The following is a 16,240-nucleotide window of genomic DNA, read 5'->3' as shown; positions in this document are numbered from 1 at the left end:
TAATTTGAGAAAAGTATTGCAAAATTGCAATCACAGAATAATTTTACGTTAAAAAAATATTCTTACAAATAATCTTTAACATATTTCAATATCTACAAAATATACGATGCTTCTTAGTTCATATTTTAAAATCAATTTGTTATAAAAGTGACTTATTTATATGTAAAATAAAAGAAAAGATAAGATATAAATATTAAATATTCATTAGCAACCATGAAGAAATACACTAATTTTAGTAACAAATTTTAGTAGCAACAAAGAAAAATATTGGGTAAATTGATAAATTCAATATGCATTAATATCCAAAGACATTTAAGATAGACAATAAATTAAAAAAGAATCCATTAAAAAATTATTATTTTAAAATCAATTTGTTATAAAAGTGACTTATTTATATGTAAAATAAAAGAAAATATAAGATATAAATATGAAATAATCATTAGCAATTATGAAGAAATACAATAATTTTAGCAGCAACAAAAAAAATCATTGGTAAATCGATAAATTCAACATTCATTAATATTCAAAGGCATTTAAGATAGACAATAAATTATAAAAGAATCCATTAAAAATTTATTGATTTAATTTGCTAAATTAAATGAATAAGGGTATATTGAAACATTCACAATTAGAAGTGATATATTTATATGTATATATGTTAGATGTTAGATTTTACTAAGAAATGTAAATAAATAATTTTTCTGGCTTAAAATTTATAAAAGAAATAGGAATGTGTATTAATGTCCAAATCCATTTGAGATGGACAATGAATTACAAAAAACTCCTAAAAAAACATATTAATTTAATTTGCTAATTTAAATTAACAAGAAAATTTAATTAAACAATTTTTTTGGCATAAAAGTTAGGAAAGAAAGAGCAATGTGTATTAATGTCCAAATTCATTTAAGATGGACAATGAATTGCAAAAAAAACCTTTAATATAACCTATTAATTTGTTTGCTAACTTAAATTAAATCAAATAAATAAACAAGGACAAATAAGGAAATTCACAGATGAAAGTGGTATATTTATATGTACTAGAAGATGTGCACGTGCGTTGCACGTGTGGAACATAAAAAGATAATATGAAGAGAACAGATATCAACTTACTGTCACTATCTTTTATTTTTCAACAATAAATTCAATCAATGATACCTAGATAAAGTTCAAATTTTATTTTTGTCCGAGTTCTTGGATACTAATATAATTGAATTGTTTTAGGTCATGTAGATATAAGTATATATTGTTGTAATATTCTGTCTTAACATAAAAATATATATTAATGTGATTCATAATCAGAACTATATTTTGAATATCACTATGACACCTATATTAATATCACAACCATAAATTTGTAAAAAAAATAATTAGACTATGAGTATTCAAAATAAAAACAAAAAAATTTTTATATAAAAAAATTTTTACAACAACCATAATTTCTAAATTTCTCATAATATATTTTGAAGTTATAAAGTTATATACATAAATCACGTCCTTGAAAAAGTAGCTACAAGTATTTATTGGTGGAAATTTGACGGGGCATAAAATCTGAATGTAATTGTAATCTTTTGAAAAACATATATTTTTCGAGAAAAAATATTTAAAAAAATATAAGAAAATTTAAAAATTTTATAAATCAATTTAAGTAACGGTAAATGCAAGAGCAATTTGTTTCACATAAAATGATTTGAATTCATTTTTATTCATCATTTTTCTATCACTTTGATGTATATAAGAGTAATTATTACACATAAAATCAGTTTAAACTCATTTTGCTTTTTTTAAAGTATTCTCTTATGGTATCAAATAATTATTTATGTTTGTCACATATAGGGTTTTACTGTTTGGCCTATTGACACTCACGTCAGTGGAGTCCTCATCATGTTCACTATTAGCTTAGTGTAGAGCTTTGCACGGTATATCACAATTGTAAGAAATAAAAGTCGTGTCTTGGTTAACAAATATAACTTTTAACATAATGATCAAGAAATGTTTGAACTAAAAGATTAATCTTTTACTATCATTCAATTTTGTTGGGTTAAGCATGCATGATGGGTGAACTCCTGGGAAGTTCTCACGTGTCAAGTTGCTGATCCGTGAAACAATCTCATAAGAGTTTTTGGGCTAATTTTTATTTTTAACTTGAGTAAATTAACATCCATTAATAACGTAAATAATACACGACTAATAAATTTGAAAACTCTAATATAATTGTGTGAATTTACATATATGTCCTTACCTTCGTTAAATAATATTAATAAACATATGTCTTTTTTCTGTGCGTTTTCATATATTAATTGGGAAAAACTAACAATAAAACATGTGTTTATTATTATTATTATTATTATTATTATTATTATTATTATTTTAAATTTCATTATAGATATAGTTTTTTTTTAAAAAAAATACAGTGTAAATTTCATTTCAAAAAATAAAGGCTAAATTTAAATTTTATTCCAAAAAATTGTTGTTAAATTTTATTTTTCTTCAATTTATTTTATAAGTCATTAATAGACGGGAAAAAACATTTATTCATTCTTAATATTATTACTATTTTAAATTTTTAAAAAATAAAATGTAAATTTCATTTCAAATAATAAACTATATTTCAATATTTTTTTTCGATTTATTTTAGAATCTATTAATTAATATATGAAAAAAACAAACAAACAAAAAGATATTTATTAAATTGGCACATAAACTCTTATTATGTTGTTTCACGGGTCAATTTTGAAACATGTCTCTTATTCGACCCGACCCACGAAAAAACATTGTTTTTCATTCCATAAATGATTGGATCGACCCGTCTAATAGATATATATCCATGAAATTGTCTCACAGAAAACCTAATCAAAAATTAGATAACCATAAAATTTTGAATAAGAGTGTAAACTTCATCTTCATTTAATTTATTTTAAAATACATTAACATTAATTACTGAAAAAAAATCAACCCGTTTTAGAGATAAATTTTCATGATACCGTCTCACAGAAGACCTACTCAAAAATTGGATAACCATAAAATTTTAAACAAGAGTTTAAACTTTATTTTTATTCATGAAGGTTAAATTTTAATGAATATTATTTAATGATTATAAGGATATACATGTAAATTACATGTCAAACTCATATAGTAATAATAGTAATTTCACAATTCAAACTCGTATATTTTTTAAAAATGAAATGTAAATTTTATTATTTTTCTATTTGAATGTAAATTTCACTTCAAAAAATGAAGGTTAAATTTTATTTGGCATACATGTAAATTCACAATTCAAACTCATATAGTAATAATATTAATTTCACAATTCAAACTCATATATTTTTTAAAAGTGAAATGTAAATTTTATTATTTTTCTATTTGGATGTAAATTTCATTCCAAAAAATGAAGGTTAAATTTTATTTGGCATACATGTAAATTCACAATTCAAACTCATATAGTAATAATAGTAATTTCACAAAAAAAAATCATATATTTTTTAAAAATGAAATGTAAATTTTATTATTTTTCTATTTGAATGTAAATTTCACTCCAAAAAATGAAGGTTAAATTTTATTTTTCTTTAATTTTAGATTTCATTAATGAATTAATATATGAAAAACAAAAGGACAAATATTAATAAATATTAATTAATGATCATAAGAACATACATGTAAATTTATAATTCAAACTCATATATTTATAATAGTAATAGATGTTATATATATTTGATGTCCTTTTTAATTTTGAATTGCATGAAAAATTTAAACTGATTCTTCCTCCACATTATTTGATCGCAACACTTATCACAATCATCTTTAAGCTCTGCAACTGTCAAGAGCATTGGGTATTAAATTAGATTTCTCCATATCCGAGAGTATTAAGTATACCAGTCATGTTCCTCTTGTGGCTACCAACCTAGAAAGCGACTACCATTTTGTGATTTTAAGGCATCTAAACTGGCTTCTGTTATTACTTATGCAATAACTATTACAGATAGATAAGAGCATGTTCATAAAATCCGTCCAGAACTAACGCAACAGTGTCTCAAGCTGATTAAACTGGTAAAACATATCTATTAGCACCACCACTCTAGGGAGTCCAAGGAATATTTCACGTGTCATATGGCAAGTAACAAATTCAACTTAACTATGCAGTTAGAATAGAGCTGTCAAACACAATGATAAAAGGAAGATGCCTAATCTCAGTGACCTTCCATCTTTTTATGCTTAGACCAAAATAAAGGGACCGAATCGAGTTCACATATCATGTTCAGTATTTTCTGACTAAAAGAAAATCGAATCTTAATATTCACATTCTATGTCTTAACACAAAATGAAGCCACCAGATTATTTACGAATATTTTAGCTTCATTGTGATTGACAAATATGCCAAATCCAATTTCTATGAACCAAAATGCACAATATCTTAAATATAGCTGAAGAAATCAAATAGAATCACTCACAACAGGAACGCGACTATGGTTAACGGTTAACTATCACAAATACAATTGCTATCTGGATCATAGAACAAATGTAATTGAAGAACTGTAAACCTCCAAAGTTGGTAATAGAATCCAGAGGTCATGCCTCTTTTTTTTTAAAAGCATGTGATATGGCAGCAATGCAAACAGCCAATTGACAGTTTCAATTGTCTCATAAGTGAAAAAATAATTTTAGGGGAACAACTCGCTCATGTACACGTTTTGAATTGCCTCTTCATCTTCAAATTTCTCATGCCAAGTAATGCGTTCGGTTGCACGCTCACACAGTTCTTCTGGTTGAAAAGCCATAAGTCTAAGTTGGCCATTAATTTGGTCATGTGAGAATAGCACCTAAGAAAATTCTCAAGTGTAGGCTGTATAGCATATGATCTATGTACTGACACAGCATAACTCTATCATACAAACCAAAAGACATCATAGCTAAGTTGATATCAACAATGATGAAAACTAACCAACAATTTTTTTTCCTGATCCAGGCACTGATTTACCTTTTGAAGATATCCTACTCAACATTGATGCCTCGTCTATCTCAGGAGTTTGAGCTGATGTTGGGACATTTTGCGGAGCCTTATTAGCCTTTTTAATCATCAAGAAGTTGAGAGCACGAGGCAGTTGTAGCCAAAAAAGTGTTTCCATGGAGTCACCAAAGATGGCAGCAGCAATTGCCAACCTCAACGACGAGTCTTTTTGAACTACTTTAGAGTATAGTCTCACTTTATCATCATCAAGAAGGCAGCCTTAATGGAATACAAAGAGAGGTAAATGTCATTAAATGCTTAAGATCCAGGAACTTTACATGTTTGTAAACGAGAAAGAAACAGACCTTCTTTACGGTAAGGCTCTAATACTTTAAGAAGCATCTCTGGAACTACTGTGTCACCAAAACGTGGTGAATCCATCATATAACCACGAAAATCTCCAGCAGAAGGGGTTCTTGGAGCATGTGAATCTACAATATTCATTGCTGTACTAAAGGCATCAAACCATGCAGGCTTTACACCCAACTGTATGATCATCTGCAACGCCTTTAATGAAGCAATATCTAAAATGAGCAATAGATGGAACTTGGAAGGTTTTCTTAAGATTAATTTTAATCTTAATGATCACAGATGTTTATAGAACATTGTCATGAATAATTATCAAACAATTCAAATTTTAGTGAACAATTTAATAGGACCTAGAGGACGCTAAGCACCAACATGAAACCTCCAAGTCATTAAACTATTGTATTATAATATCATGAATCATTATCTGTGACAAAATAACAAAATGCAATCCATCAAACTGCATAGAATTGCACTCTATCGAACTACCAGGCCAAGAATCGAAAGATACCAGGGCATGTGGTGTTGGGAGCAATACAGGAGAAAGTAAAGGTATGGGCCGAAATCTCTCCTTCATGGACCGGGATTGAGCACCTATACCCCTAAGTTTCGGGGTCACTTCTGCGTGCGAAGGTATTTGTCATCACATATTAATTCAAAAACCAAGTAACACATACAACAATTTATAATCACAATTTTAAAAATGAAACGGGGTTATGCCCAAGCATATGTCCTCAATTCACATATTATATATGATACATAAACAGTTCGCTTTCAATAGCCAAGCATAGGATAAAAGAAAGCCCCTTTAAGAAGGAACTGATTTTATTTACCAGTCCACGTTCGACCCATTTTCTTGTAAGGACTGCTCTGATGATTTCGTGGGTGACTTGATCCAGAAAACAAATCTAGGGGAAGATTTAAACTAAATGATGGCAATGTGGAAATTTATAACGGTGGTTCTTAATTTCTGTGACCCACGATCTTCATGTTTCTATTTTACAGTGAATTTCCTGATCATCTGGCGTCCTTCGTAATCCTCTAGACAGGCTGTGCAGTAGTATTCTTACAAAGATCAAAACTGTTCTGGTGAAAATATGAACAAAAAATATTTATGACAAGTTGACAAGCAGACATACAAAATTCGGCCTACGTTGTTCTGGCAGCATAAAATTCATTTTATGAGCATTTAGTTGTGGAAAATATAAAACATAAAAACTTGTACCAAAGTTGAAGGAACATACACAGTAACTTCAACAAGACGGAAACTACTATCAGCTCCAGCAATGCACAACAATACCAATGGACCATCCTTATTTGTTCGCAAAAGCATACAATCAAGTTCGAGTACAAATGTTCCAGGAAATTGAGCTTGCAAAAGAGAATTAGCCATTGGATCAGGTGAGTCCTATCAATTGCAAACAATTAAAAATATCAAAATCAAACAGAATTATTAAAGATTCACATGAGAAAAAAAAGTGAAGTGAAGCTTGACATTTGCATGGCCTTTTAATGTACTTTGATTCATAAAGCCTAGGAACATATGGCTTGCTAATCCAAGTATTTAAAACAAGTGATTCGGGAAAGCGCACAATTTGTAAGTATATGGGTGATTTCACTGACAATACCATAAAATCATTTAGTGCATGTCTGCATCCATTTCTACCCCTCCATGCCCATAAAATGAAACCAAATATTACACTTTCATTTTATTATTCTACCCCCATAATATATTTACTTCCTCTATCCATCATAATCATATTTTCACTTTAATTTTACACCACCCTTCGTTAGTACCATACCATTATTTTATTTCTTAATCCGATATTTAATGTATCTGCAATATGATATCAAGATTCAAGAACTAATATTGTATGATATCTACTATAGATATCCCATTCAAATAAAACCATAAGTAAAAAGCATTATTTTCAGAAAATAATTTTTTAGCAAACAATGAAAGAAAAACCAAACACTGCGTTAGTTTTCGATAACTTCCAAAGAGATATGTGAAGACAACAGCATAACATGCGTGAATATGATTCAACTTCAACTACTGTCAAGGTCAAACAGAGAAAATGTGTTGTCATAAAATAGCAGGTCTCCAGGAACAACCGGTGAGAACTTAATTCTCTTAATACCATCCCTTTGAGTGCTGAATGAGGATGATTGGCCAGTAGTCATCCCACCAGCGTACGTTCCCGGACCTGTCCCCCATAACCTGAGATGCGAATGCAAAGCTTATAATATGAAATCTTCCAACTAAAAAACATGTAAACTCAATCTTGGTTAATTAGTCTGAAATGGTACATAGTACATGAGGCAAGCGATAGTCCATTGCCGTAATCAATCCATCCGGGGAAACAAAAGAGGAAGATGGCCACTTAGTTCTCACATTATGACAAATCCAATTACTTACATTTTCCAATTTTCTTGAATTTGGTCTTGCATTAATTTGAGTATTAAAATGGATGGAATTTATCGAGTTAACCGGCTTAGCCCTTGGAAGCCTCCATTTTCACTTCTTGAACCCGTCCAATTATAATATTCAAATTAACGGGAGGAAAATCCCAAAAAATATAGGATCAATTCGGGACAAATGTTACGTCATAATTGAATTTTTTTTTTTAAAAGAAAAATTTTAGATTTTTATTTCAAACATCAAGAGGAAAAATAACAATATTCAATCAATAAAAATGTAGTCAAATATGTGTATTGTTCCCACATGAGGTTGACTTGAATAAAGTGGATTTTTCGACCATTACATATTAAAAAATAATAATATATAACCATGCTATTTTTTAGAAGACTTTTTAATTCATATGATTATTTTTTCTATTTATAAATTTACCCATTTTCTTTTTAAAAAATAAATAACCCATTTTTCTCCAAAGTGACATTCAATGGGAGCATGCACATATGACACAGGTATGTCCATATAATCATTGGTTTTGTTAATAAAGAGTAAGAAGCTTTCGTATTGCTTTGATATACCAGGCGCAAGCGTTACGATTCCAACAGTATAAAATGTTGGCTGTGAACACTACAGTCACCACTGACTTTCAATTAAATTTTTGCACATTTGAAAAGTTTGGTTCTTATATAGTTCAGCATCATGTTCATCAATTAATTGGGGTGATTTTAATGTCTATATCCCAAAATCCCAAATCATTGAACTTGTCCGTCGATAACGGTTTCGCCCCTGCTGTAGCAACATGGTATGGGAGCAGCCCTACAGGATCAGGAAGTGGTGATAATCCTAATTAGTGTTAGAAATGAATCATATAACAAAAACCAAATAAAATAAAGGAAAGGAACAATATTTTCAAATCAGGAAAGGGTTGTGGGAGTTGCTATCAGGTTATGATAATTCTTTCATTAATAAAGATTTTTTTGTTAAAAGAAAAAAATTAATTTAATGACCTGAAGTTGGTTGCAACTTGCATGTCACATGAATATGCAAGAAACAATACTTTGCTCCATTCAATATTCTCCTACAATTCGCCATAATAACAAAATGTTTTTATTATCGACATGATGATTTGATTTGAATGCGACTATAATTTCCCGGTAAGATGTGGCAAGCATCCCTTATGTTCAGGATCTCCAATAACTTTAACCATCACAGATCAGTGTCCCGGATCCTGAACAACGTTCCTTATCATTTTGATTTGAGTGGAAAAGTTTTCGGGCTCTTAGCTAAGCAAAGGAACCTGGAATAATCGACATCGAATTTCAAAGATATAAGTGTCATGCAATTATAAATCATATATAGTGTTTAAAATTGATGCGGGATCCAACCCCAACTACCTAGCTAGCATTTGCAGTGGTGTGTGTTAATGGGGATGGGGACGTTGGAGCGGTAGAATTATCGCCTTCAAATTCGAAAGCCATGGTTACGAAACAATCATGGGGTTCGACATGGAAAGCAGAAATATACCAGGAGGAGTAAAAGATCTTTATTCAGCGAAGATAACTACAGTTGAATCAAGAAGATCAGTCGTTCCCACAAATGTGATTCTTGTTGATTGGGCTCCAGGCAGATATTATCACGCCGATGTTAATCTATAATACATCTGATTAGAATACTAGCCAAGGTTTTTGAAATTTTTTTTGGTTCATTAATACAATAAATAATTGAGCCCTTATGTGGGTGTGTCGATGGATATTGCAAGATATATCCTTTGATTCATTGATGTAATAAAAATAAGCTTTGTGGAAGTTCATTTCTACTGGTTTTCTACATTTTTGAATTATCACAACTTTAAGCCTTCTTGGTGGGCACGAAAATGGATACAGTTGGTGAACAACATATCAAAAATATATACTTTTATACAAGAATATAAAGCAAGAACCCCTTATAATAACAGAATTTGATGTGGATTTGTGACATCATTAATTTTTACGAATATATATATACTCACACATTAACTCTTAAAAATTAATATCCACTTTTTAAAATTTAAATATTCACACATTATCTCTTATAAATTTCATATTTAATATAGTTGCATAATTGTGATCCAAATAATAATTAAATATAAAAAAATAATCACAAACCCTAAAAAAAACCTATTGACATATTGTACAAGTGTGTGCATAAGAACGCTAGTATGTATAAAATATTACTTTATCATTTCAGTGAGCATATATATCGAATTTTCAAAATTATTCTATATGAATATATGCTGTGATACTCATACTATATAAATACTCTCTTTTGAGATATTATATATATTGAAAACCAGTAGAAATTGACCTACAAGAAGGCTTATTTTTATTACATTAATGCATGATCAAATGATACTTGGCACAAATATCTATGGTGAACACACATATAAGCTAGGGCTCAATTATTTTTATTTTAATGAACTAAAAAAATACTAGCAGGCTGGCTGGTTTTCTATTAGATGCATCACAGATTAACACTTGCATGATAGTATTTGCCAGGAGCCCAATCAACGGGAATCACATTTCTGGCAACAACTGATCTTCTTGATTCAATGGTAGTTATCTTCACTGAATAAGGACCTTTTACTCCTTCTGGTATTCCTGTTTCCCATGTCGCACCCCATGATTGTTTCATGGCTATCGGTTTTGAATTTGAAGGCGATAGTTCTACGGCGCCAAGGTCCCCATCTGAATTAACATACTCCACTGCAAATGCTAGGTAGTTACGGTTGGATCCCATGTCGATTTTGAACACTATATTTGATTTATAACTGCATGGCACCCTGAAAGAAAAAAATGTATATTGAAAAATAAATTCAAGATGTTGAAAACGTGATAAATTTATATACCTTTGAAATTCTATGTCGATTATTCCAGCTTTTCTCAATGCATCTTCTTGCCCGTGTTTTGCTAAGAGCCCGAAAGCTTTTCCACTCAAATCGAAATGGTAAGGAACATTGTTGCAGGCGCCGGGACACTGATCTGTGATGGTTAAAGTTATTGGAGATGTTGAACACGAGGGATGCTTGTTGCATCTTACCTGGAAATAACAACATTTAAATTACATTAAGTCGAGTGGTGCAAAGTTCTTCTTGGGGATATTCCATGTCCCGTGTAGCCATCTCAAGGTCATTAAATTTATGTTTTTTGACACAAAAATTTATATTGAAAGAATTCTCAGAACCTGATAGCAACTCCCACAACCCTTTCCTGATTTGAATATATTATCGTTTCCCGCAGATATCATGCCATTGTATGGCGCAGTTGCCACATCATCAGCAAATCCACAAGCTCCACCTGCAGGTACATAAAATATCATGTTCGTATATATATAAATATCAAATTTCATTTGCTTTTAATTTATTAACTATCACATTCATTTTTATGATTCATTATTAAAACTAGTTAGGATTATTACCACTTCCTGATCCTGTAGGGCTCCCATACCATGTTGCTACAGCCGGGGAAAAACCATTAGCCATGGACGAGTTCAACGATTTGGGATTTTGGCAAAAACAATGTTGGGACATGGATATTACAATCATCACGATTACCGTAACCGAAAAAGAGCGATTGATAAACATGGTGCTGAACTATATAAGAATTAAACTTTTCAAATGTGGAAAAATTTAATTGAAAGTCAGTGGTGACTGTAGTGTTGTGGTAATTGTGGCTCCATGGCCAACATTTTATACTGTTGAGATTATAATACTTACCTTGTATATCAAAGTAAAATGATAGCTTCTTACTCTTTATTAAACAAAACCAATGATTACGCATTTATTATATAATATTATGTGTTTTAAAGTATATTAGCTTTTATGGTTTAAAAAAAAAGAGTCATTCAATCACGCAATACACAAATTTTGATAATTCTGAATGAAGGGAATGCCCTTAATTATTTGGGAAAGTGGAATTTACAATCCTCATCTGGATCTGACATGCTCGTAGTTTGCTTCTCTACCACGACATTTTTTCGGTTTTCTACATTGTTTTTATCCGATAGTCATATTTTTCCGACTATTTTTTTTGTTGTTGAATGATTTTTCAATTTTTGACAATCATCAACTATAACTCCAAAGAAAAAATGCTTTTAGTCGTGATAAGTTTTCACTAGTGACTAAATATGTATAACCTATATATTCTTCAACAACATAACCAATGAATGATGTTCCACCTTCTTCAAACATCGTGGTATTTGTGATATCATTTTTATGTATTTAGTATCAATATGATCAACATATAGTTATAAGATTAATAATTTTTAACAATTATTTCTCAATCAATGTGAGAAAAAATACTTGAAATCTCTTCAAATGCTTATATCTTAGAATTGTGTCCTCGTTTAATTTGACACAATTCAAGAAAGTCATCTCGTTCATCATTTTTTAGAAGCTTTGGAACAATGATTGCGTGTATCATATCATAGGGATGATATAGTTTCAATATCATTTGTTGTGTCTAGAACATAATATTATATTATTCACTAAGACAAAACAAATTTTCTTCTATCGAGTTTACATTTTGTTTTATAATATTTTATATCTTGTGGAACGACATACAAAATTAATTATTTTATTTTAAAAATATTGAGAAGAGGCACGAATAACGTAATTAAGATATGCATATGAGATAACATTCAAATATATGTCAAAGTATTTGTCTTGATTAATATCTCATATAATAATACAACTGTTTAGATTTCATGAGCATTTTATGATAGTCAAAATTAATTTGATAAAATATTGTAGAATTCTATTTGAATTTCAATATTTGGCTAAGTGAATTTATTTGGCGAGGAGTTTTCTATGCTACTATCATATATCTTATGAATTTGCTGGGTAGCCACTTTGACTAAAAAAAGAGACAAAAACAACCTCTTAGTCACCTCGAAATATATTGAGAGGAAATAAAGTGTAACTGGCTCAATGTCTTAATTTACTAAAAATGCAGAAAATCGATCTATTCTGTCCACAAAGCTTTAGAATTGTTTTCATATCATTATAAATAGAATGAGAATTATGCACATTTGTATTTCATGTATTTCTTTTTCTGAATGAAGAATTTTTTATTTTTGAAAAATGATTGAGAAATATTGACATTTTATATGACATCCATATCTCGCAAACCATGAAGTAACAACATAATCAATATATATCAATTTAACGGTTTACACATACAATTCTTCAATTTCTTCTTCATTGTGCTTCGTTAAAATTTAAATCTGGATCATTTTTTATCTTAACATTTTTCTTTAAATATATGTATATATATGTATATTTTTCATGTTACTTAGTTAGACCTAATTTCAAATATCTATAACAAAATGTGTTTGAATTATATCATACAAAAATTAGGACATACTTATAATAGGCAACATTATTTTTTTATTTAACATATCTTTTTTTCATCCACTATGTTTGTTTTAACTTTTTTGTTCAAAATTTGATGCATTTCATAGACTATATGTATGAAGAACCAAGAAATTATATAATTCACAGAAACCATTTATTATCATCTTCGTAAAACAGAAGACCCAAAATATGTTTCTTTGATTGGTGTACTCTCATACATATTTTCATATAAACAACAAGGCACATCATAGAATATTAGAAAAATTAATTACTGCCAACAATACTAAACAAAATGAATAAAAAAAATCATAACACAAACGACCTCAATAAGAAAAAAATGATAACTCAAAGTTTAAAAACAATTTATTTAGTACAATAATAAAGAATTGAAGTATATACGAGTAACAAAAAGCATAAATCACTCTCAAATTAAATACTAACTCATATTATTCACAATTTGTATAAATTTTCCAATATTTTTTCAAATAAAGACAAGGCGCCTTATTAACATCATTGCTTCATAGATATTTCACTTCTTTTTTTTTTTAAAAAAAAAAACACACACAAAGGAAAACACGGTGCCTCAAAATCATCATGAAAAAATCCTTCAATGATTATGCATGATTCTAAATTTTAATTATATAAAATCGTGTAAGAAAAAAAAATTTAAGTGTTGTGAAGTGGTAAAATCATGTAAGAGAGAAAAATTTTAAGTGTTGTGAAGTGGTATGGAGGAGAATGGATCGAAAGTGCGGATATTTTATAGACAATTTACGACGATTTTTGGTTAAACCGTCGTTAATTTAAAAAACGTCGCATGTTTTAAATTGGCGACGAATTTGCTTACAACCGTCGCTATATGTAGCGACGGTTGTGCTAAAACCATCGCTAACATGATTAGCGACGGTTTCAGAAAAACTGTCGCTAATTTAAAACATGCGACAGTTTTACTTAAAACTGTCATTATATATAGCTACGAAATATACACCAAAACAGTCGCTATTTTTAAATTAGCGACGATTTTGCTGAAACCGTCGCTAAAATTAACGACGGTTTCAGCAAAATCGTCGCTAAATTATATTGTCCAAAAAACACCCTAATAGACAACGGTTTTCTAAAACTGTTGTCGATTGTCTACAAAAATACGCTAAACCGTTGTCTTTGACCCTAAAAACCGTTGTCTTTGATCCTCCAAAAATAAAACCGTTGTCTTTTGCTTAAAAAACGCACATATGACAACGGTTTTCACTAAAACCGTTGTTATAAAGCATACAACAACGGTTTTAGTAAAAACCGTTGTCGTAGACCGTTTTTCTTGTAGTGTAGAACAAAATCGCATGCCAAAAATCTACTGGATAGTATTTCTTTTAACAATTTATCCATGTTTGTCGTCTACCATAACACTCCTAAATCCACCAATGTTTTTTAGTCCACCTTACCTATTATTTTCACAATAAATAATATTACAAAAATAATATTAGCAAGCACACAAAACCTCAAATTCAAATACCTTATATCAATCTAAATAAAAAATTTTGAATAGAGAATTTAATAATGTCGTAAAAATTTTGAATACTGATTTATAGACAGAAGTCTGGAAATACATTTACCCCAATAAATAAAAAATATCATTTCTTGATATTCTGGTACATAAGGTAAAAACGAAGAAACATTTTAGCATTTTTAATATTTTCTAAATCATTTCAAACTAAGTAATATGAGAAACATAAAATATGCATTATGTGTTTAAGAATTAATAAAATATCTCAAGAATAAAAAATTGAAAAATAATAATTTTTGTAGGATATGTAGTTTTGTTTTATATTTTCTTTCGGTAAACAAATAAATCACATAAGCAATCCAAACACAACATGATCAATACAAATGAAATATAACAATAAAACATGTTAACGTTAGGGGTAAAATACTCCTCTCATTTCAATAACACAAAATAATCAAATTGAGCATATTATTTAGTAATATTTATTTAACACCATTTATAAAAAAAATTAAAAAAATTGACTAAATAGCTTAAAAACAGTGTTTAAAATCATTTACATACAAACATTTTTTTCAATCACGTATCTCTATTGACACATAAATAGTTTGAAAATATCTTTATTCTAAATGAGAGAAAGAAGTTTCATATGACCTTAATATTTATTAATAGTTTATTTTTATTCAATATTACTCATTTCCCTTCGTCTTCCCATTATTACATATCATTAATATGGTAGAGATTTTTCATGATTTTGACGGCAATGTATAAATTAAGTAATTAAAATTAAATTTAAAAGTAAATTAAAATAATAATTATTTTGATTGAGTTAGGTACACTATTAATGATCTTATTAAACGAACATAAAAAATAACTTAAATAACATCATGACCATGAAAAATTGTAAAACAAAAAATGGTGAAATAGCAAGCCCACAAATGAAAGTCATATATTTAATAGATTAATATATAATAGATAATATATTATTTAGTAATATTTATTTAGCATCATATATCGAAAGTTGACTAAATAGCTTAATTATTTGCATTGAAATCACTTCCATACAAACATTTTCTCACAATCACTATCTCTGTTGATACATAAGTATGTAAAAATATTTCTATTCTAAAGGGAAAAATATGTTTTATATGATCTTAATTTTTTTTAATAATTTAATTTTATTCTGTCTCACTCAGCTCCATTCATCTTCCCATTATTACCTTAATGTATGATATAATAGTCATATAGTTATAATATAATAGATAGGTATTAGTAATATTAGCAATTTTTTATATGTATAATATTACGATAGGGATTTTTCATGAATTTGACGGAAATGTATGAAATTAAGTAATTAAATTAATGTATGAAATTAAGTAATTAAATTAAATTTTAAAGTAAAATCAAAATAATAATTTTCTTGATTAAGTTAAGTACACTATTAATGACCATATTAAATCAACATAGAAAATTATTTAAATAACCTCATGAACATGATAAATTGTAAAACAAATAAAAGGGTAAAATAGTAAACTAACAAATAAAAGTCATATATTAATAATAGTAATAATAATAATAGATAAAAAGGTAAAAAAGTAAGCTCACAAATAAAAGTTATATATTTATAAT

At 28.7% G+C, this 16,240-nt stretch overlaps 2 protein-coding genes and 1 pseudogene across 3 annotated transcripts; 1 reads left to right on the top strand and 2 right to left on the bottom strand.

Annotated features, from left to right (window-relative positions):
* Positions 1-4,563: 4,563 nt before the first annotated feature.
* On the bottom strand, positions 4,564-5,915 carry LOC140960632 (uncharacterized). The gene is made up of 3 exons (XM_073418915.1): positions 5,820-5,915; positions 5,308-5,509; positions 4,564-5,221 (listed from the first exon to the last, which is right to left on the bottom strand). Exons 1-3 carry the CDS (start codon positions 5,883-5,885, stop codon positions 4,932-4,934), a joined length of 558 nt encoding a protein of 185 aa, XP_073275016.1. The 5' UTR covers positions 5,886-5,915; the 3' UTR covers positions 4,564-4,931.
* A 2,312-nt stretch (positions 5,916-8,227) lies between these two features.
* On the top strand, positions 8,228-9,401 carry LOC140972490 (expansin-B4-like; annotated as a pseudogene).
* Positions 9,402-10,110: 709 nt separating this feature from the next.
* LOC140960469 (expansin-B6-like) lies at positions 10,111-11,343 on the bottom strand. 2 transcript variants are annotated; one of them, XM_073418858.1, is made up of 4 exons: positions 11,178-11,343; positions 10,944-11,056; positions 10,609-10,799; positions 10,111-10,542 (listed from the first exon to the last, which is right to left on the bottom strand). In XM_073418858.1, the coding sequence occupies exons 1-4, from the start codon at positions 11,341-11,343 to the stop codon at positions 10,224-10,226; spliced, it is 789 nt and encodes a 262-aa protein (XP_073274959.1). In that variant the 3' UTR covers positions 10,111-10,223. The 2 variants fall into 2 exon arrangements, with proteins under 2 accessions (XP_073274959.1, XP_073274889.1); XM_073418788.1 differs by having other exon boundaries at positions 10,111-10,799.
* Between the last annotated feature and the right edge of the window lie 4,897 nt (positions 11,344-16,240).

This window comes from Primulina huaijiensis, chromosome 1 (genome assembly GCF_012295235.1).
Source record: "Primulina huaijiensis isolate GDHJ02 chromosome 1, ASM1229523v2, whole genome shotgun sequence".
Lineage (NCBI taxonomy): Eukaryota > Viridiplantae > Streptophyta > Magnoliopsida > Lamiales > Gesneriaceae > Primulina > Primulina huaijiensis.
Note: the sequence above shows the minus strand (reverse complement) of the source record. Positions and strands in the feature narration are given on the sequence as shown.

Bases quoted from the DNA above. Each gene is read 5' to 3' on its own strand.
- LOC140960632 (XM_073418915.1), bottom strand. From the start codon at position 5,885: ATGAAGGAGAGATTTCGGCCCATACCTTTACTTTCTCCTGTATTGCTC. The intron at 5,510-5,819 runs GTATCTTTCGAT...GCTTCATTAAAG, and splicing joins TCCCAACACCACATGCCCTG to GCGTTGCAGATGATCATACA. The intron at 5,222-5,307 runs GTCTGTTTCTTT...TATTCCATTAAG, and splicing joins AGAGCCTTACCGTAAAGAAG to GCTGCCTTCTTGATGATGAT.
- LOC140960469 (XM_073418788.1), bottom strand. From the start codon at position 11,343: ATGTTTATCAATCGCTCTTTTTCGGTTACGGTAATCGTGATGATTGTA. The intron at 11,057-11,177 runs GTAATAATCCTA...ATGTACCTGCAG, and splicing joins CCCTACAGGATCAGGAAGTG to GTGGAGCTTGTGGATTTGCT. The intron at 10,800-10,943 runs GTTCTGAGAATT...TGTTATTTCCAG, and splicing joins GTTGTGGGAGTTGCTATCAG to GTAAGATGCAACAAGCATCC.